This window comes from Acanthochromis polyacanthus, chromosome 19 (genome assembly GCF_021347895.1).
Source record: "Acanthochromis polyacanthus isolate Apoly-LR-REF ecotype Palm Island chromosome 19, KAUST_Apoly_ChrSc, whole genome shotgun sequence".
Taxonomy (NCBI): Eukaryota; Metazoa; Chordata; class Actinopteri; family Pomacentridae; genus Acanthochromis; species Acanthochromis polyacanthus.
The window spans coordinates 6,249,995-6,271,975 of record NC_067131.1 but is presented as its reverse complement, the minus strand read 5'-3'; the positions used below and the strand labels follow the sequence as shown (position 1 = coordinate 6,271,975).

General features: G+C 43.8%; 1 protein-coding gene across 7 annotated transcripts in view; it reads left to right on the top strand.

Annotated features, from left to right (window-relative positions):
• Window positions 1-2,387: 2,387 nt before the first annotated feature.
• LOC110948379 (calcium/calmodulin-dependent protein kinase type II subunit gamma-like) overlaps window positions 2,388-21,981 on the top strand; it is a 40,846-nt gene continuing 21,252 nt past the window's right edge. For 2 of the 7 annotated variants that reach the window (XM_022189870.2, XM_022189867.2), the window contains exons 1-9: window positions 2,389-2,626; window positions 4,600-4,694; window positions 12,751-12,810; window positions 17,024-17,078; window positions 17,241-17,306; window positions 19,371-19,443; window positions 20,649-20,751; window positions 21,208-21,291; window positions 21,645-21,739. In XM_022189870.2, coding sequence (XP_022045562.1) covers window positions 2,562-2,626; window positions 4,600-4,694; window positions 12,751-12,810; window positions 17,024-17,078; window positions 17,241-17,306; window positions 19,371-19,443; window positions 20,649-20,751; window positions 21,208-21,291; window positions 21,645-21,739 — 696 coding nt within the window. In that variant the 5' untranslated portion in view covers window positions 2,389-2,561. Of the gene's footprint in view, window positions 2,627-4,599; window positions 4,695-12,750; window positions 12,811-17,023; window positions 17,079-17,240; window positions 17,307-19,370; window positions 19,444-20,648; window positions 20,752-21,207; window positions 21,292-21,644; window positions 21,740-21,981 lie in introns of all 7 variants that reach the window. The other 5 variants (XM_022189875.2, XM_022189873.2, XM_051940004.1 and 2 more) reach the window with 4 other exon arrangements.

The following is a 21,981-nucleotide window of genomic DNA, read 5'->3' as shown; positions in this document are numbered from 1 at the left end:
TTGAATTTCCAGCAGTGCCCCTGCAACAGAGGAAACTACACAAACTCGAAATGACTAAGCCATATAATCATCAAAAACAGGAGCTGAGTACATGTCGCCTCTGCTTTTTTGCTGCGATGCTCAAAGACTTACCATTATTTATTTATCCTGTCCGAGCTGACTGAGCAAACCGGCGTTTCATCAGCAACACCCAGCTTTTCCGCCCATGCAGCCACACACACTGGCGCTCTGGGTGCTGCACGGCGGATGCCACGGCCGTCAAACGACAGACTCGCCGAGCAGTTGGGGGTCAGTGGCTTATTGCTCCGAGGCATCACGACAGTTATCTGCTGAAGGAAGGGAGCGTGCTACTCATTCACTTCCCCCAGCCAGATGATTCTCTCCCAAAAGCACTGGAGAATGGGAGCGTCATGACTCAGCTCTTGGCCCCGTCCACCCTCTCAGTTGTGATGATGTAACAGATGGCATATTCACCCTGATTAGTCACAACAAAAGGAAAAGTCATGCCTAAATGTATCGCGGCTACTGAAGGCTCTCTGATTGCACAAAATTAGTCTATTCTGGATACAAACATAGCTTCGGTTTGCCATTGGAGTCTGCTGCAACAGAAATGTGATATTTTGGCTCTGCAGATATAGAAATAACTTCAACTGGTGACATACAAAAAGCCGACTTGATGAGTTTCTGCAGCTGTGAGTTCACTAAAGGAAATCTGGCGAGGTGCATTTAATATAGTGAAACATGCACACACAGCCTTTGCACGACATCCCCATTCAGTGACTGATTATCTAGTCCACAGCTTCCCCCAGTTTGCATTTAAAACACATGACTAAGTGCAAGAGCATCCTCATGTCATCTTACAGTTTTCATTGCAAAATCAAGAGCGAAGCCTTAGTCATCCAGTGATCTGCTACTGATGTAACACATGTAAGTTGCACAGTATGATGCACATAAGGTGGTTCGAGTTGAAGATAGAACTGAGTGTAATAAAAATGACAAGAATAACACTGAAATATAAGAAACAGCCAGAGTTTTTTTTGCCATCTTTCTGGCCAATTTCAGCTGAAACCATCCTACTTTCTCTTCTCTCTACGCTCACTCCTCTTCCCTCCTCTGCTCCACTGTCTCTCATGAAGCGGGCAAGGCGTAGTGTGTGGTCGGTGTGAGATAACAAAGGCTGAGGAGTTCACCATTATATAACTTCTGTGGAGGCTGAGGAGGTGGAGGAAGAGGAGGAGAGGCAGCAGGGTTAGCACGTAGGAAAAGGAGGGCAGGAGAGGGCCAGTAGCCTACGTTGCAGTGCTCATTTGTCTTCCGCATAACACACGAACATGCGCGCAAACACACCAACATGCTGGCCTCCTTTTTTTCCCTGCTCTCCATCACCTATTCAGCAGGCTGCACTTGCAGAAATGGCCTCGTAATGTTTGAACTTTTTCAGTTTTGTGTTCCCACGCTGACAACCACGCATAAAGATTTTGAAGTGAAGTCACCATTTTCTCTCTCTTTCTGTTTCTCTGACAGTGTCTATGTGGTCTTGTCCCGCCTCGGAGTGCTGAGCCAGGCAAGACGCACACACAAACACACAAACACCGGGCCTCTATAACTGTAACTCTCAAAGCTCTATGGCTCCCTCCAGCCCCACCCGCCCGTCCTCTGATGGCCTCCCACTCATGCCACATTAAACATTTAGTGAGGCACTCTGGATCTGTGTGACACCATCTTTTAGCGCCGCCGAGCTAACAGCACTCACACTGTGGAAAAACATAGGTGTGTGCTCGTCAGTGGAAACCTGATACAGCAGTCACACTATTCCCATCCCTGATCTTTCTCTCTCTCCCTCTCTGTCTTGTTGCAAAGCTCTCTAATGCAAAGGCAAAATCAGTGGTTCAGAAAGACCTCCTGTGTTCAGAGCAAGACCTGCATTAATCAATATTGATCCCTGGAGTGTGTGTCGGTATGCCTGCGTGTGTGTGTGTGTGTGTTTGTCACAGTTTGCCTCTGCTGCAGTGAGGTGTGACCCAGGGTTGGGTGTATCCCAGCCAGTGCAGTAAAAAAAAAAGAAAAGAAAAAATATATACTGCTAGGATGCTCCCCTGCAATATTTGGAAAAGGCAGAAAGTGGAAGCTGTTTGTCAGTCTGACTTTTAACTAATAAGTCATGTCACTGTGATGTAATGCACCCAAGAGAAAAAAAGTGATTTATTTTGCATAAATGAGGGAAACAATTCAGCACCATCTCTCCACATTTTCAGTGACTTCATTGAACCGGAGGCCTTGATCTCGTGCTGCACGAGTCTATTCTCGCGAGGATTCCTGCCCTTTGCTACACACACATACAGACACATACACACACAATCATCATCATCACTCCTCCTCCTCTCCCCAGCCCCTCCCTTTCCGTCTCTGCTCGCCTCTCTCCTCTTCAGTCTTGCCTGCCTGTCAGAAAGGTGCTCCAGTGTTGGAGGCTAGGCTACCCTCCTCTCGGACCCCGTACGAGAGCCAAGCCGCCGTCGTACCCCAAGGCTCGGGCTCCCCCCCGTCTGCTCACGGCTCCGACCATGGCAACCACCGCTACTTCCACCCGGTTCACTGACGAGTACCAGCTGTACGAGGAGCTCGGGAAGTAAGCAGCAGCCGTGGTGTTACACTGTGCATCGTGTTTGTCTTGTCGTTTCGTCCCCCACCCCCGCAACCTCGCCTTCTGGTTAGCCAGCTAGCGGGCGATAGTTAGCTTAAATAGCTCACGGTCCGCTCATGTTGTGCGCTTGAATGATTTGTCATTGTGCGTGAAGTGGAGTGTGTTATTGTCGTGGTGCAGTCAGGCTAAATAAACGCTGCTATCGGCTAACTAGCTGCCCCCGCAGTAACGGAGACGGCGCACTAACGTTCAGTTACTAGCCAACGAGCTACCATGCTGATATTGATAAACTAGCCGAGTTAGCCAACTAGCGCTAGTTGCGTCTTTTGGGGATGAATAAACAGCGCGAGGGGCTGGTGCGGGAACAGCTGTTAGCCCCTTCCGTGTTTGCTAGCCGGTATTTTCTGGTCTGCCGGACCCGCCAGCGGGGCCCCGAGAGACGCCGGAGACGAAGCCCTGTGACATTTCGCCGGCCCACGGGTCTGACAGCTCCGTGAGGGCTCAGCAGACCTGAGGCTGCGGTCGCTAGCTAACTAGGCCGACCACTCTTTTTTTTTTTCCCCTGGAGCAGCTGCAGATGATTTGTGTAACCGTGTTGAGTAACGCTACGTACCCCTGGATCACCTAATGAGGAAGTTATTCGGTCCGGGCGGCTTTATGTGAAATACGCTCCGCACAGCAGCCGAGCCCACCGCCGCGTTATCAATAATGTCGGTGCGGCTCTGGCGGTTATAACGGCAATTTTTGGCGTTTACCGTGTCGGAGCCAGTGACGTATTTTCTCGGTATTTTGATGACGGCAAGAAAAAAACCGGGCCACTACCTCCTCTGTTTCAGCAGCGGCGGCGGCGGCAGCATCTGTTGTTCTTGGCCGGCGGTGCCTATTTCCCCCCCTGTTGTACCCAAATCATCATCAGCAGCAGCAGCAGCAGGGCGACACTGGCTTTATAAAGATACACTGGCCTTAATTTCCAGCTGCCATTTCCACTCTGTCTCTAATAATTGACCGCAATCGATGGCACTGATTGCACAGCCACTGCACTGGCACACATGCACACACACCTACACATCCTGCACAGTAGGTCTATATGGTGGACCCTCTCCAGACTGACCACTCACGCCGGCTTATGTTTCTGCAGCCGTTTGTTAATGCATTCTGCTCCGTCACAGGTTATTAACGTCAAAGGCACTGACTTGTACTTGTGTCACCTGTCACCTCTCATTTACTGGTAAATAATTGAAACTAAGAGCAGAGTGCAGCAGAAAGTAGCAGCAGCAGCCCTCCATATATCATCCAGAGTAGTAAAACGCAGCCATCCTCTTTCAGGAAAACTGTGCCCAGGCGAGAAACTGCAGCCTGCAAGGCACTATGAAAATCATGTATAATTACTTCTTCTGTAATGCTCAAAATTGTACAATCAGCAGAGCCGCTAGGAGAGCATCCGTTTGGGTCAATATGAAACTCCTCAGAGTAGCAGTTGCTCTGTTGGGTATTATGCGCTTCCTTTTTTTATGTTTGAGCAGATTTGTAACTGTGTCTGTATTAAATGTTGACTGTTGTGTGAGATGCCGCCCAGTCTTTGTGCTGGCTGTTGCAAATTGAATTTCCTCTGGAGCAGTAGGTTGCGTTGTATTGTGTGCATATCAAAGCTTAGCAAAAGAACTTGGTCATTCACTTCTAATCCAAGGCTGCAGCTGAAGCACGTTTTATCGCTGCCGGTTTGCTCGATTGTCTCAACTTTTTTCAGGTTGTGCACGTTGATGCTGTGATAGTAATGATGACTGTAAAAAAAAAAAAAAAAAAACGTGAGCCAAAAAGAGAGGCATATTGTTCGCAAACACAAACAAACCACTGCCACATGTGTGGATTGCAGTTTCAAATGTCACACTTTGTGGATGTGTGAGAGAGAGAATGTGAAATGGAACTGATTTTTGGTTGTTTATGCTCTTTCTTCTTAGGGGAGCTTTTTCAGTGGTGCGTAGGTGTGTAAAGAAGTCATCAGGACAGGAATATGCTGCAAAAATCATCAACACTAAGAAGCTGTCTGCAAGAGGTATGGTAACACCTTGCACACTCACACAGACACTGATATGTGCATGTTTGGTTTGTTTGACGTATATTGTAAAGCAGAGCTATATAATGTGTAATATTTACATTGTTATGCATTCAAGTTTCTGGTAATTCATTTGAGTAACAGTTCATAGATATAATAACTAAATGCCTGTTTGCGCCTAATCCAGTGAGCTACACACCTGACAAATCAACGTCCTCCTTCCAATTGATAGACAAATCCTGGATATTCAATAATAAAGCAGTTCAGCTCATTGATTTCCATCTTTTCCAGCTAGGGCCTAGCAGAGATATTAGTGTTATCACTTCACTGATATTCCGCAACACCATATCTGCCGGCTTTCGTCATCTGACTGGCCTTATCGGAAGCTGTGCGCTTAAATGAGAGTCCCACAATCCCAAAAGTGGGAAAAAAGAAACCTTCTATTCCGTCATCCCGTCTGTCGGGAGTTCTTATCAGCAACCTCTTGATAGTGTAGTGACGCTCTTTCTAAACACTGTATTGAAGCAGTTTTGAGTCTCTGTAGTGCGATTGAACAAGTGTTGCGCAATTAATTGAGCAAAGATTCTGAAAAGTTCTTAATGGAGGGGTTATATGGAGGATATTGACGGATTAGTGCCTTCGCTTTGCTTCACACCTGAGTTATTTGTTGCTCTACGTGTGCGCCTCCCTGCAGAGATCCCCGCCCACGTGTACCGTACATGCCTGGTGTGGCGTGGTGACGTGAACTCGTGTCACTGTGTCAGAACCTCCCCTGGTTTCGGCCCTCAGACACTTAATTGAGTTCTCCTCTTTTTTTTTAATATCTGGCGAATTAGACCCGCAAACTCCTTCCTGGCGTTCACACACACCTGGTTTCCTTTGTTCTCCTTTCCTGCACTCTCCCATTACCTCTGTGCCTCTTTCTTGACTAGCCTCTCTCCCTCATTGCCTTTCTCTTGTCTTTCTGCGAAGGGGGATTGGCTTGTATTGAGGCTAATCCACTTATGCTAAATGTATCTCATCAACCACTAAGACCCCACGGATTCCATAGGCGCCTCCCTGTTTGCCCTGTTGTCTGCGTCTGATGGCATTTGTGTGTGTGTGTGTGTGTGTGTGAGAAAGTGAGGCAGAGAGAGCAGGGTTTATACTAATAGAGCATGTCTGTTTTGTATGAGTGTGTTGTAATGCCTTTATTGTTCTATCCCTGCCATCAAGTGTCCACATCGGGCAGCTTCCAGTATTAATGTCCCACCGAGGAAAAGTAAGGGCTCAGCAGAAAACTGTTGGCTCTTTGCAGAGGCAGGGAGCACAATGTAGGCCTGTGTATGTGTGTGTTTTTGCCAGGGGAGAAGAAAGCCGGCCAGGAGAGGAGGAGGAGGAGGATTTTAAAACGGTATAGTCTTGCAAGGAGTTCAGTGACACTCCTCACCAGGGAGGCAAGGTGAAATGAGACAGAGAAGGAGGCGCGATAGAGCGAGCGAAGGAAGAGAATTTTTTTCGCAAACAATTGCAGTAGGCTGCCTCGGTGACGCAACCTGCACCTACACGCAAACAACAACAACACAACACAACGTCCACACCAGGCCATCGGTGCGTGAGCAGGCAGCTTGCCCGGTAGGATTTGGGTGGGTTTTTTTTAGCCCGACGGGGCGAGTATGACCTCACGCGTGGCCTGGTGGGTAAGTCTCTCAAAGCTCTGGTAAACACTGCAGTAATCTGAGGAGGGGGGGAGGGGAAAAGGGAAGACAGGGAGGGAAAGGAAGGAAGGAAACCAAAGAAGGAAGGAACATGATGTTGGGGATGGATGCAGGTAGCCGGCTGTGGGGGAGTATTGTCTACATGCAGGCAGTTTGGTACTGATGCAGAAACACAATAAGCACTGGCACCCCCAAAAAAACATACACCTGAGCGTCGCCCCAAAGAAACAGGTGTTATTTGTGATACCTTCAGTTAAAAATGATGTAGGAGCTTGTTTGATTGGCAAACACAAGAAAGATGAGAATATGTTGCTAAAAAAAAAATCGCATAAATTGGATTCAGAAAACAAAATGAACAGCCTTTCTATTAGAAATCATAAAAGAGGCACAAATCGTGTATCATATAGCAGTGCACAAAGTGCTGCGTTGGTGTAATGCGAGTTTATCTGCATGGAACAAGTGCTCCGTTTTATTTTGTTGTTGATGAGTGAAGTGACTGTGGAAAGTGGATGGCTGCTGCATTGTCTGCTGCAACTGTGTGTGTGTGTGTGTGTGTGTGTGTGTGTGTGTGTGTGTGTGTGTGTGTGTGTGTGTGTGTGTGTGTGTGTGTGTGTGTGTGTGTGTGTGTGTGTGTGTGTGTGTGTGTGTGTGTGTGTGTGTGTGTGTGTGTGTGTGTGTGTGTGTGTGTGTGTGTGTGTGTGTCGGAGTGAGACAGACCATCCACTTTAATGCACTACCTTAATACTTTTTCTTTGTGTCTTACAGTCAGTGCCTTGCGGCTGCATAATTGGCCCAGTGAAGTTTATTTCAGTTGTGCTACTTTACGAGTAGCACTTATTGTTCAGCATTTTCCTGAATTTCCACTTCAGTCCAGTTGGTTTGTTGGTCCCTCTCTGCAGCTAGAGTCTCTAATGATTCTCATAATAATTGCAAACCACTGGGATTTAGATGCTGTTCCTCCTGAAAACAGCGTAGTTGTTTCTCGGTGGCCATGGCTGTTTTCCCCAGTTGAGAGACAGTCGACCCGTCATAGCTTTTTTTAAAAAAAATATAGAAACCATCTTCATGTGTAGCTAGCTACCTACACACCTTTAGTCATGAAAAACGGTTACAGAACAAAGGTTAAAAGTGGCAGTGTCATAACAGCTGTACAAGTTTTTGTAAGTTCATTTGAAAATATACTATTGTGAAAAGTTAAGTCATGAAAAATGTTAAATAAATTACCTACGCTTTGGCAGCATTTTTTGTGCTAACACAGAGATCGTTTCCTGCTATTGATCAGAAAGTTTCTCTCTGGAGGATAACTCATGTTATGTGTAGCGGTTACCATGGGGACCGTAATAGCTGCTAATTGTGCACTCGCATCACACTGCAAAAGTCCAAGTTCTGATTAAAGAGGCAGATTTTACCGATGTAACTTCAACAAGCGCTTCCCTCTGTAAAGGCATCGTACTGCCAAATAGGCGGGTGGGACTGTTTTTTTTTTTTTTTTTTTTTTTTTTTTTAAAACATTTTATGTGACACTCGGGGTTAAAGGGATATTATGTGTGCTTTTCATTATGCTAACTCCCGTCCTCTCTTCTCTCGTGGCTCGGAAATTGTACCCACTGTGCCATCGTGGAGGATCTTCATTTTGCTTAAACGTACCTCAAGGAGAGAGGAGGATGTACAGGTGTGTCTGGTGTGTAGGACTATCAAGTGGTGTGACATATGATTGCCACATTTTCAGGGGAATTAGTTTGATTGGACAGATGGTAGAGCTGCAGCACATTGTAAGTAACTGGTGTTGCTCAAGACTAGGGAACGACAGATTTGTTATTTGGCTGCTTAAGTTCCTTACAAGAAAAGTGAGGGAAGCGAGGAGACATGATAGCATAAAGAAAATCACCCTGTGTGTATTAAACAAGTGGTAATGATTATGACACAGTTTCAATATTATTTATAATTGGTGTTTTGTTCAGTTTTCTAGTTTTGGGATGCTGTTGTCGCTGAGTAAAATAGAAAATATAATACAAATTATGAATGGCTGTATCTAGAAACTTTCCTCAGTGGAAATGAAGAGAATGTTGGGTGCAAACTGTTGACAAATACTCTATGATGACGTGTTAATATGTTTATAGTAACACACATGTGCATGTCTGGACAGCCATAGAATGAGTGAAGCTGCTTTAGAATTTTTGGTCAACAAAATGTATTTGTACTTGCTCAGATTCACAGTGTTGTGTACTCACTGATGTGTTTGACAATATTGATTTAGCTAGTATTAGACAACATATTTTGTGTCAGCTTTGTGTTGAGTCAAAATGAACCACTTCACCTAAAAATCAGCCACATTTGATGAGGGCTGCGTGATTTACCATTTCAGCATCAAAGTTGGGATGAGAGTGGAATGTGATGTGAGGCAAATCGGCGCAAAAACATCGTGTTGCAACTTTATTTGTTGCTTGATACAAAAAGTAAATTTACACCATTCTCATTTGTATGATCAATCTGCAAAAGAAGTCTGTCATGACTCTGATTTAGGGGCTGTTGGACTAAGTTATACTAACCAGACATGGAGTATACTAACATGCAGGTTTCACATGTGCAGCAAAACAAGCCAGAAAGAGGAGAAAAACACTAAGAAGTAAGATTTGGTAGCAAAAAAGAAACACGGTGTCAGCTGTAAGGTGTGTATTGATAAGCAGACATTCAACAAGTGAGGTGTTTTGAGTAGACTGTAGTTTATATTTTGCATTTAGGAGATGCGCTGAATTCAGGTGAAGAAGAACATTATCTTAAATCTCATTTCGCTGCACAGATTTGTACATTAGCAGGGATGTAGCACCTCGTGAAAGGGAAAGCAGTGCTCTTTATTTAAATGTGAAAGCGTAAAAACATATTCTGTCTCGAAATTCAGTGAACAACTGCATTTATTTTGCGCATCGTTGTGCAGCCTTAGCCCTAGTGGTCTGGAAATATTTTGGCTACAGAAAAGCTGATGTTGACCAAAAACAGGTTTGCTGTTGGAAGTGTCTTGCAGTTGTTGCCACTATTTGAAACAACATAACAAACTGTTTGACAATTTAAAAAATAGACACCACAATGTTCTGTGTGAAACAAAAAAACTGTTTCAAAAACCTTTTCCAGCATCGCACCATATCCGTAATCATATCAGTAATTTTTTGGGGCTTTTTCAAAGAATAGTTTTTACGTTATTTTTTTTATCTATGCAGCTGCTCTCCCCTACAAAATCACCTTATTTGTTCTGCAGGGGGTCCCTAAACTGTGAACACAGGAATTCTCACTTTGTCGAAAGATTCAGTTAATCTGCTATCTTTGATAGGTCTGTCGTCACGTCCACTGAGAAGTACAAATTCAAATCTTCTTCCTTCTTTGGACAAAGCCATATTTAAACTGTGAAAGCAAAAAAATAGTGAATGATATTTCCTATGTTTCCAGACACGCCTTGTAGAACAGCTGGACCAAACTCATTTTAGTTCAGGGACCACATTCAGCCCAATTTGATGAATCATAGCATAATAACCTTTTAAACAAGACAACTCAGAAACTTTCCCGTTGTTATCGTGCAGAAAAATGCATACTGAAAATGTTCACATTTAATGAACTATTGTTTTTACAAAACATTATAAACAACCTGAATTTTTTAAAAAGAAAAGTGCAATTTCAACAATATTATACCAGTTTATCATTTACAAATTACAGTTTACAGATCACAGTGTAGCTACAAAGGCACAAAACATTTAGTTACAGATATTTGGAACTGAACAATGTAATATTTTACAACTTGTCAAGATCTAGAAATTGTTTTAAATTTGCATTAATTTCCACATCTGTGTAGTAATCTTGACCACCTGAACTGACACACCACACAAACTAAAGTGGGAACTATTAAGGAAAAGATTACCTTGCTGAACCTAGCATTTCATACTGGCACCTTATCAGTCTTAAACTACTAGAAAGCGAGTGGAAGTGGTATCACTGGATTCTCAATACAGCGTATACAAAAAACAATAAGCAGCGTAGAGCCATCTCTAGTAAAAGATTTACTAGAAGTACTGAGTGTCATCCCTAGAATGCTGTTCCATTGTCAGTATTGACATGTTCTGTTTGATTTTGTCAGTGTTTCCCAGTCCTAACAGTTTGGATGTAAACTTGCCTGAAACAGATTGAACTGGATTCTTAAGCCTTCAGTCAGACTGTCAGTGTCAGTGTGTGAGTGTGTGTCTGTGTGTGTGTGTCGGGTCCTCTCCATCCTTCTCAGCTGATGTAAGATGGCTGTGGGCCCGCCCCATGGCAAAGCAGATGGCCAATTAGAGAGCAGCAGGAAGTGCCAGTAATTACCCTCCAGCCCTCTCTTTCCTGTCTTCCTCTACCACACACTCTCGCACCAACAAATAAGGAGATTGAATGAATTAGTGAGTGCTGCAGTGACACTGCACCAGGGTAGACGGCTATACACAAACACACACACACACATGCAGGGGAGCTGTGATCCTCTTCTAGCAAATGGACGTTCCATGTAATCCTCCCTCCTTCTCTGTCTGTCTCGCCGTCCTGCGTCACTGGTGTAATTAGAAGGAGGTTCAGGTCTCTCCCTTATTCACTCGCTTTCTCTCAGATGAGGGGAAATCTACACCTGCAGGGAGACAACAGGGAGGTTAGCGGAAGGTGGATGCGGAGATGTGCGGAAGACGGAGCTTAGAAACGCCTGACTGCAGCTTTAAAACTCATCCAAATTAGCAACAAGTTGAAGCAAAATCGGGTGAAGAAAGGGTAGACGTGGCTGCCGGAGACAATCTGCAGAGGGATGCAGAAAGCGATGCTGCTTTTTAGAATAATGTGCTCGCATACTATGCCTGTACATACTGTATTGCATACTGCATCTGTAGAACAGCTGGGTAAGGTGATAGTTGATTGCTCAGCAACAGCATGTGAATTTTATCTGAGGTTGTTGCTGCATTGGGGAAATGAATGCAAATCTTAGTGTGCCTGCCTCTGTGCGGTGTAATCGTCATGGAGCTGTGGAGTTGAGTTGGCTTTAGCATAGTGATAAAAGCACACACACTCAACCACACACTGACTCATTCTGGATCTTCATTGCAGTCACCCCAAGCGACCTCTGACCTCAGCTGCATGACTGTGGGATGGTTGTGGCCGCTGCATCCCAATGTGATTAGATGGAGTCATTTTAAAAATGTCATGTGGTTTACAAGCCGACATCTCGCACAAACACACACGTGTACACACACAGCTACAGGACTGAGTAAAATCCTCAAACAAGGATGTTGGTTTGGACGTTAGGTGTGTGTGTGTGTGTGTGTAATCTTGCTTGCATCTCCTCCCAGCCTGAAGTGCAAATACTGCAGTGTTCCATAGCTGGGCTTCACACTAACTCCTTTGCACACATACACGTGCACGCATGCATGCATGTGCAAATTCCTGCAGCCATTGCTACACACAGGCTTATTAATTTGCACGCATGTTTCCATAACATTTATAAAACTATGCATGATGTCATTGGAGCTCTGCTTGAATGCACCTTGTAACTGTTGCATTTCGAATACAGCCACTCTGCTTGTGTTGCTAACAAGCCTAAATTGTGTTTATTCATGTACACAAAACAAGTTATTTGCTTCTAAACACTTTTCCCCAAATGATGCTTTAGTAAATTATTATTTCCCAAGGAGCTGCATATGAGTCAATTTAATTTCAGTATTAAATAGCAGTATATGCATGTGTTAACCAAAGACTCAACGATTGCATATTCTGCTTTAGTCTCAGATACTGAAGTTTTTATTTAAGACAGAAAGAACTCTAAATATGACAAACTGTATCAGGAAGGTGTATGTTGTACTTAAGGATTTTTACATGTGGATTTTTGGTCCATGTGGCCCTTCTTCTCTGACATTATTGGGTGTTTTGTTGGCAACACCACAGCATGTGAGAATCAAAAATTACTGTGGGTTTTTTTCTGAATCTGTGAATATTTTTTGCCCAGCGGCTCGGTAGTGAAAGTATACACCACGTAACTGCAACGTTCCTGTTTCAGTTCCTACCAGGGATGTTTGTTTCTACTGTCACCCTTCAAAAAAGTGGAAAATGTCAAATAAATACAAAGCTGAATTGGTGTACTTTGCAGGAATTATGTTGGTCATGAGCGACACATTTACTACAGGGATATGAAGTATTAGGTGTTTGTTTAGTCAGTGTACTACGGATTAAGAAGCATAATTGTTATTGTCACCTAAATCACTTGACTAAATGTTGCTTTGTCATATTGTCTGTTATTTTGCTGTTTATATCCTTAAATACTTTGCGACTCTGTCTTATCTAAACTGTGCTTCTTCTCTCCTCAGACCATCAGAAGCTTGAGAGAGAGGCCCGTATCTGCCGTCTCCTGAAGCACCCCAACATCGGTGAGTTTCTGTGCCCAAAAGCGTGTTGCGTGGTTCTGTGTAGTCGTCTTGGCTTTCCTTGAACATAATGCAATTGTAGTATTCAATATCTGCAACAGAGAATTTCCTAAAGTCAGAAATTAAGGTGGTAGTAAATTTCCATGCCTCAGTGGACGGCAGCTGGACTTTGTTTTTGGTTGGATCCAAAAAAGAAGCCCTTCAACTGAAGCACTTAAGAATGTTGTTTGTTAGAGTTAATATGTGGAGTACAAGAGTATATCCTTCACCTTAGAAACTCCTGTTTGCTGAAATGTAACTCAAAGACCTAGAAAAGAAAAATATCAGTTTTGTGTTTTTATTTGCAGGATGGAATATAATGTATGAAATCAAATTTTCTGTCTTGCACGCATATGTGTACTCCGATGATGATTGATTTTCTGGTTTATTAAATTAATGCACAAACAAGCAGCTACACTACTTTAATCCTAAACCTTTTTTTCCTGGAACTAACAAGCCATATCTACTAACCAACTGGGGTATTCTGAAAGAAACCAGAGCTGTTATTGCTTAATAGGTGATTGCTGTGTAGTTGCATCTTCAGCCTGAGTGAAGCAGTGTTTAAATCAGAAAAATCCACTGTAGGATAGATGCTAGATGATTTGATGCTCCTCATGCTGCTGTATCTCAAGGATGCATCTTTTATTGCTAACGGTAATATTCAGGATCCAAGTCGAGATGAACTGGAATGATGTTAGAGTTTGAAGATTACTCGTCAATGCAAAAATTACAGGGACTCATAGGGATGCCAAGAAACGGTCAGAAACCTGAATAATATAATCATGTGAATTGAGGTATTAATGGAGGCCTGCGTCTCAAAGTCGGCTCAGCTAAGTCTGGCATCACACGGCAAGTTATCAACTGCAAATTCTACGTTTTTCTATCCAGCTGCAAGCACATTCACATGAAAGAGGCAATGCTTACAAGCCACATAATTAAAACCACAAGTGGCTTAATGGCACGAGCTAGTTTGTGCAAGTGTAGTCAAAATGTTGTGTATGTACTTTAAATTCCAGCTATCGTGTCAATTAATCTAAAAGGATCTAATACTCACGCAGTCGCCTCATTTATTCCTGAGCTACAGAGATGGAGAAAGAAATGCAAAAGCTGTGAACACTCGGTGCATCGTATTTGGCATATGATCCGCTTTTCAGAGGAATCCTACAGAACTTGTCAATAAATAGATTGCAGCGCTCTTCAAACTCTGCAACTCTGCACGAACTAAGAAAAATTGGGATTGCTTGTGACCCCCCCCAATGGATGAAGCTCACTGGGTGCTCTATGTGTCTTGGAGGTGAATCTTATTTTGCAAACGGAAAAGCCCACAGACTGAAAGAAGCGTCAAATCGTGACTTGAGGTAAAAACGAAAGCTTGGCCGGCTTTGTATCCAGGCAGTCCGTATGGAAAAAATAATCGCATGACCAGATGAGTTCAGCGAGATTTGTGTGGAGAATTGGGATTGGAAATCAAAAGCCATAGAATCTGTTTGCCAGATAGCCTGTTCCTAATGCTACTATCATCAAATATATCTACAAATTTACAATGATGGAAAGCAAGCATGAAAATCCACAAATACGGTGTCAATATTTGCTGTGTATTACACTGTTCGTCGCTGACAAAGATCAGTACAGTTTTGCATGTTGGTGGCTCTATTTTGCAGTAATTTTATCACAAGGCAGATTGATTTGCTTTTATCTCATCCCCTGATGTTAACCTGTTAGCTGTGTTACAGAAAACCTGAGTTAATTCTGAATATAACTGGATAAGCCACTGTTCTCACTCTCTCCAAGTTTCTCCAGGCTGCATGTGGACGTCACACTAACAATATAGTCAAAAATGGGATTCGTAATCAGTATACTATTCAACATTAACACCCACCAGAATTTGTTTTTAGCTTAGAAAGTACAAAGAGGCTTTAGAGTTACGAATTAATACCAAGATGCTACAAGCTCAGGGCCTTATTCTGGGTTTTGTTAGCTCGTGACTGTGTCGGAAATCCGTTTACTTTATAGAGCATTTGCTGTTTGTTACTTGATGGTGTGTGAAAGTGCATTCGCTTTATTGTGTTCTCAGTCAGAAAGTGGTGTCCTTGGCATGTGTGCTGCTAGTTTGTGCTAACAATCCCACAATGCATCAGGTCACGTTTTATAGATGTGCTCGTCTCCACCTGGCAGCGATGACACAAAATTCTGATGATTATATATAGAAAAGTGAGCGACGGTGTAATTTTGGACACAGACTTGTTCAGACCAGCTGTGCAGAAACAGAAAGATAAGAAAATGACATCACCAGCATGGAGTTAAAACACAAAATAAAGTGATCCCAGTCTGAATGGGACATCACTGAAGGTTATCTTCAAGCTTTTCCCTCTTGCTGACTGAGTGGAGAGCAGATATCTGTTCTGCCTGCTGAGATGTCTGTGCGATATGTCAGTTGTGCTTGTGAAAAATGTCCTCTGCTTTACCGACTTTCTGATTTTAAGATTCTTTGGGTACTCTCTGATGGAAATTCTTATTAAAGTGATGATAAAAAATTAAATGCATTATGCAGCTATAATGGAGATGTCCAGAGAAGACGGGTGTTAAAGGGCACAAAGGGGCGAAATGACAAAATCAATGACACCTTTCCCACTGCACTCCTTATTTCTTTTTTCCTCATGTCCTAGTTTTCCGTCGTCCCCTCAGGCACTCATTCGCCCCTCGCCTACTTTTCCTGTTCTCTTCCCCTCTCTGTATAGATTCCCCTCTCTCTCTTGTCCTTTCTCCTCTTTTTGACATATTTTGGCATCGTCTACATTCGAACTTTAGACAAAAGAGGGCATGAAAAAAGAGACAGATGGAGAGACGAAAGCAGGAGTAGGAGACAGATGGAGGGAGAGCGAGAAGATGGGAGGAGGAGGAAAGAGCAGTCGCTCTTGTTTCTTGCTGCAGGGGCATCCTACTTCATCTTATTATACAACTGATATTCATTTTACATAACGATAACTGTTTCTCTGCCGACACTAAACCTAAGCTGCATCTCAAGTCTATCCTCTAACGCCTGGATCCTGCTTTGTCATTCTGCTGCTGTTGAGTTAAGTTGACAGAGCTGTGGTGGTTACCGCAGTATCGTGGCAGTATGAGGGCTGTATTCACCACTTCTGGTCTTGGCCGAGCTCTTGCTCCTGTCACTGTCAGTAATCAGGAAACATGACAATGTGCTTTTTTTTTTTTTTTCCTTTTTTAGGTTTGCTAGCCTAGTTGCAGACCACCACATACGCCGTTTTGTGTTGTGCCAGTTTATTAAGAATAGAGACATCATTTTCCTGTGAGAGTTGCAAATGATGAAAAACTACAACAGACTAAATGCAGCGAAACAATTTGAGTGGTTGTTCATCAGTCTGCATATATGTTTAATCAACATTTAGTTACCAGATCTGTATCTACTGAAAATTACCTCGCATCAGTTACTGCTTTGTGGTTGGGTCAAAATGTCGTTTTTCCAGGTGTCTGTGGTTGATGCACGTTTGCCCTGATTTTATGCTAGCTGTAAAAGTTTGTTGAATGTCATCCTCTTCTTTATCTCAGCATGTGGTTCCTGTCTACACTGTTAGCGATCAAATAAAAGCAGAAAAGCTCTCCCAGACAGTCTAAGTACATATCCGCATGTGTACTTCCGGTCATTTTTGTGCACTTTTTCTAATAGCAGGTGTCTCTGAAATATAACAAGGAGGACTGTTGAAGTATAAACGGTCATAACAAGTTGATTGCGACGAGGGTGTGCATGTGACAGGCTCTACTACAGCAAAGCTCGATCGTAGGTTTGATGCATCACAAGCAATCGATTGCTGACAGTAGCTCCTCCATTCCAGCCGTATAGAAATTTGCCACCATCACTCAGTTTCGATAATTGCAGGGAGTGTGGGGTTGAATTAAATAGTGGTTAATTGACTAACCGCTGGATATGCTCATATCTCTGTGGTAAGAAAGATCAATACGAATCATAGTTGACGTTTATTTCTCCAGCTCTGCCTCGCTCTCTTCGTCTCCTCAGATATTTTTATTACTCTTGCATTTTCCCTTTAGCTTCAGTTAATGGGGAGATTTACCGGCCGAACACTGCAGCAATTTTTTTAATTTCTCCCACCTAACTGCTGTCTTTATATCTCAGCCTCACTTCCCACATTCTCTCTTGCAGTGAGACTCCATGACAGCATTTCAGAGGAAGGTTTTCATTACCTAGTCTTTGACCTGTGAGTACATTCTGCACACACACACACACACACACACACACTGACATTTTATCCATGCATGTGACTGCGGTTTGTTTGTGTATGCTAACAACTTCTCTCTCCTTTGCCTCCCTGTCTCTCTCTGTCTGCTTCTCCGACTCTTTCCTTCCCTCCCCCTCCCAGCGTGACGGGAGGAGAGCTTTTTGAAGACATTGTAGCCAGGGAGTACTACAGTGAGGCCGATGCCAGGTAAGCACTCACATGGAGCCGATCTGATCTGAACGTAAACATGCACAAACATCACTGCTTCAGACATACAGCATAATCCCATTAAATCTATCGATACTCGCTCTCATTTTTATGAGTGTGAACACACAAGCGCACAGTGGTGCATATAATTGGTTTGTTGGTATTCTTGTCAGGAAATGCATCCCCCCCAGTCAACAAGTGCATTAATATACCGGCCTCTCTTCCCTCCTGCATCACATGCGTCACTTTCCATCCAATCAGCAATGATCAATTATTAATTCTTCAAATTTTTATCAAGCAGAAATGTTAGTTTAACTTCTCACATGAAGATTTGCTGCTTTTACTGGTGTTGCATTATAGTTAGTTGACTATCCTTGGAGTTTGTGGCTATTGATCGGACAACACGAGCAGTTTGAGGACATCACCGGGACTGCTGTGAAATTGTGTTGGGCGTTTTACACAGTTACTTATATTTTCTTGGCATTGTGACAAGAAATGTTTCTTTCCTCACTTGCTACTTCCTTCTTTTCCCCTGTGGCTGTGTTGTGTGCAGCTTATGAATTCTGTCTGGAATTGGATTAGGGGTCTTTGTCTGTTGGTATACATGAGGTGGGGGGGCTTTAGAAATGCACATGCACCTGCACAGTCAGAAACACACATGTGGGTGTGGATTAAGACTGGGCAACACGCCGTCTAGCCGATCTCGACCTCTGACCCGTTAACCTTTTCCAGAGATGCGACAAGAACTTGAGCTTCAGATTCTGGCATTATGGAGCCCGACACCACACTGTGCAGGACAGTAATAAGATGGTCTTGTACTGGCTTGTAGGAAAATTTTACAAGACGCATCATGAGCCAACGCACTCACCAGGCTAGTGTGAAACATGCTCATCAGCCAGGATAGAGAAATAATGGCAATGGTATTAGTGGCAGCTGAATTGACGCCCCCATTATTAAAATTGCTACTGGGATAGAGATTTATTGACTCTGTGGTGTACGGCCTCCCACACAAGTTACTCAGTATTTATTATTTAAACTATAGTACTTGGATAATACCTCTGAAAAATAATAGTGATTATATAGTAAATGCTTGTTGTGCAACTGTGAAATTCAATATCCACTGGGTTTGAGCATGGTGTTTTATGCTTTTACAGATCCTGCTAGAGCTACAGCTCAGAGATACTGTCCTTATCAGCTATTCAAATGATTATTTGCTCTGTTAAAGGTGGATGATGTGATTCTATTCCAATATACAATCATCAGATTCAATCATCCGGTTTTTTTCTCAAGACCGGCTTGCTGTCACAGAACAGTGTGTGAGCTGGTACACAATCCTGATTCTATAAATGGGAAGCAAACAAAGTGGGCCGGACCGATCCACATGATGCTGTTCCAGTGAGCCCTGTGCATGTTTGTGCTTGTACACAGGAGAGGGCAGAGAATAGGGGCAGTGGGATAAATCTGCCACATGCTATCTGTCCAAATATGGCATTTAGCTAAATATCAACGGTCTGTCTGCAGAATCACAAACTCGACCTTTAACACTCTTGTCAATAAAGTGACAGAACTTGAGAATGTCCTTCATAGGTTCTTTAAGCTCATGGTGACATCTTGGTTCTGGTTCTTTTTTAATCCAGCCCAAATACCTCAAAATATTAGTTTTACAAGAAACTGTAACAAGATGCTGTTTGGGATTTCTGCTTGAAAAATGGCTTGAACAATTATCAGAATAGCCATGTGTTCAGTGACTTATTGTTTCATCTCTACATCCTACACGTTAAATGTTTATTTTTGACACACACTCAAGATGCCTAATCTTTAGCTTTCAGCAGCTCCATTATCATGTTGTCAAATATTTAGCGATCAACAGTAATGTCAAGTCTTTCTTCCTAATGACGGCCACGAAATGTTGCAATGAAATGCATCCGTTTCGTAGCCACACCGTACTCCGCGGAGCATCGGCCAAACGCATGACGGTCAAATCATGTGCAGTGTGTGTGATGTTTCTGTAATGATGGCCAGTGACTGACACGTCTTTCTTTGTCCCCTTTTCTCTCTCCGTAGTCATTGCATTAGTCAGATCTTGGAGAGTGTCAATCATATCCACCAGCATGATATTGTGCACAGAGACCTCAAGGTGAGTGGCTGCCCGTTGCCGTGACAACCACACACTCACACACCTCTGCTCGTGGCCATGGCAACACACAGATGGCTCTCGGTTGCTCCGTCTCCCTCTCTCTCTCTCTCTCTCTCTTCCTCGCTGCAGTTTTGCTTCCATCCCTTTTATTTTCCCCTGCGTCCCTCTCCCATCTCTCCCTTCTTTCCCTCTGTTCCTCTATCTGCCGTCAGATCTGTCAGCTTGTCTGTCCTTGACCAGAACTCTGTGCCAGCGTGCGTACGTGCACATGCATGCACGTGTGTCCATGTTGAGCACAGACATGGTGAGTCATGATCACGTGGAAGGCTTCCTCTCTCACCTATGGCAAGGAAACGACAAGGACTCAAACAACATGTATGTGCATGAAGACACATACACACTTTGTGCTTTTGTGAACGGGGGGGTCTAGTCTGAGGGAGGAGGCGAAGGCATAGATGAACCTCAGGAGTTGCCAGGACAACCCGCGTGACATCACACCACCCGTGCAACAACGTGGGAGGGACTTGAGTGGTCCTAAATTGCTGATAGGCTCAAATGCAAAAGTAGAGGAAGAGAGCTCCAGTTTTCTGCTAAACGCAATTTAAGGTGTTGATCGTAATCCTGGCAGGAAGGGTGATAATATGTATTGTCCCATTTCGAGCAGAAGCCACTAGATGCGGCGAAAAAAAACACCTCAAGGGATGTCCGAGACATGTGTGGGCGGCTTTTCTCCATGTGCGCGCGCACTTGTGTCGGAGAATAACCTCGAGCGCTGCCTGTCTGATTTGTTGGCCTTTTATCCTGAGTGGGCTTTTTACTGCGGCCCTTTATGTCCCGCTGCCCAAACAACGGCCATTTAGAACGCTGCCACACACACTGTCTCTTGCTAAGTAGACTTTCCATTTAGCATGCAGTCTGCAGCGCTGCCTAAATGACTCCCGAGTGGTTTCTATGGCTACGAACCCATGCCCATATAAGGTGTTGTGGAGATTCTAAACCACCCATCCTCTCCCTACCTCCTCTGTCTCTCCGTCGCTTTCTCACACCTTTACCCCGCCCCCACACAAGCTGTGTCGAATCCATCAAATATAAATATTTCTGAGAAAGAGCTTTGCTGAAGAGTGCCTGTAACTATCTGTCTCTCGCTGTCTTGATGTCGTGTCCTGCATTATGCTTCACCGTGTGTGTGTTTGTGTGTCTGTCAGCCTGAGAACCTGTTGTTGGCCAGTAAGATGAAGGGAGCTGCAGTGAAGCTGGCAGACTTTGGCCTTGCTATTGAAGTGCAGGGAGACCAGCAGGCTTGGTTTGGTAAGAAAACACAAACAGTGACACACTCATATCAAATGTGCTGGACCATTACCTGCTTTGTGATTCTCTCTGGGTGTTAAGCACTAGATAGTTTCTACGCTGACTATGAATCACTGCTGAAAAGGCCCTCTTTCATACAGCACGTCTGCGTAGATACACATCCACGGCCACTTGGAAGCCAAAGAATATTTGTGGGAGCTTGAGAGGCTCACTGCCACTTTCCAGTTCATGCTTAGGTCATTGTGTCTTGGCTAACAGCCGAGCTGCCAGCATTTGGCTGACTCTCAGGCGGGTACGAGATGATTCATGTGCATTTGCTTGTGACTCTACACTATCATAATCCGGTCTTGCATAATAGTCCGACGGGTCACAATGATTTGAACCATTCATATGACTGCACAAAAAGTAGCCCGTGTCGGGATTTTAATTTTGTCCTCTGAACTTTCTGTCGGCCAGGGTTTGCGGGCACTCCTGGCTATCTCTCCCCTGAGGTCCTGAGGAAGGACCCCTACGGCAAGCCAGTGGACATATGGGCTTGTGGTGAGTTTGAGCTGCACATTTGGGTAGTAAACCTGTTGCAGTCGGCCTGTTTACTTTAAAACTGGTGAGAAACAAGCAGCAGACTCTGACAGTGTTTGTCTTCAGTCGAATGAACCGATTTTACAGCCTGACAAAGTATCATTTGAAGTTAAAACTTGGGGTAATTTTGAAACCCTTGACTTTGATCTCACATAAATAGAATAACCAGGTTCCTCTAGATAAACATGCTTACATACTTGTATTATTTTATTGTTGCATTTTCCTGTTTGAATTCCTCTTGGGTACTTGTAGCTTCTTCTTAGTTTTAAGCACATCAACGATAACACAACCTTTCTCAATCTTTTTTCTGCCAGGTGTTATTCTCTATATCTTGTTAGTGGGGTATCCTCCGTTCTGGGATGAAGATCAACACAAACTTTATCAGCAGATCAAAGCTGGAGCATACGATGTAAGTGTGCTTTGTGTGTGTGTGTGTGTGTGTGTGTGTGTGTGTGTGTGTGTGTGTGTGTGTGTGAGGTGTGTATTTGTGGCGGGTGCAGTGCAGGGGTTTGCTAAGCAGTTTTTGAATGTTTAATAGTGTCCAATTGAGATCTGGTCCAAAGCTATTGATCCTATCAGGGCCTCCCTGACGCATTGCAGAGGGGTCTGTGTGTGAAAGAGAGAGAGAGAAATCAGAGAAGGGGTATCCTC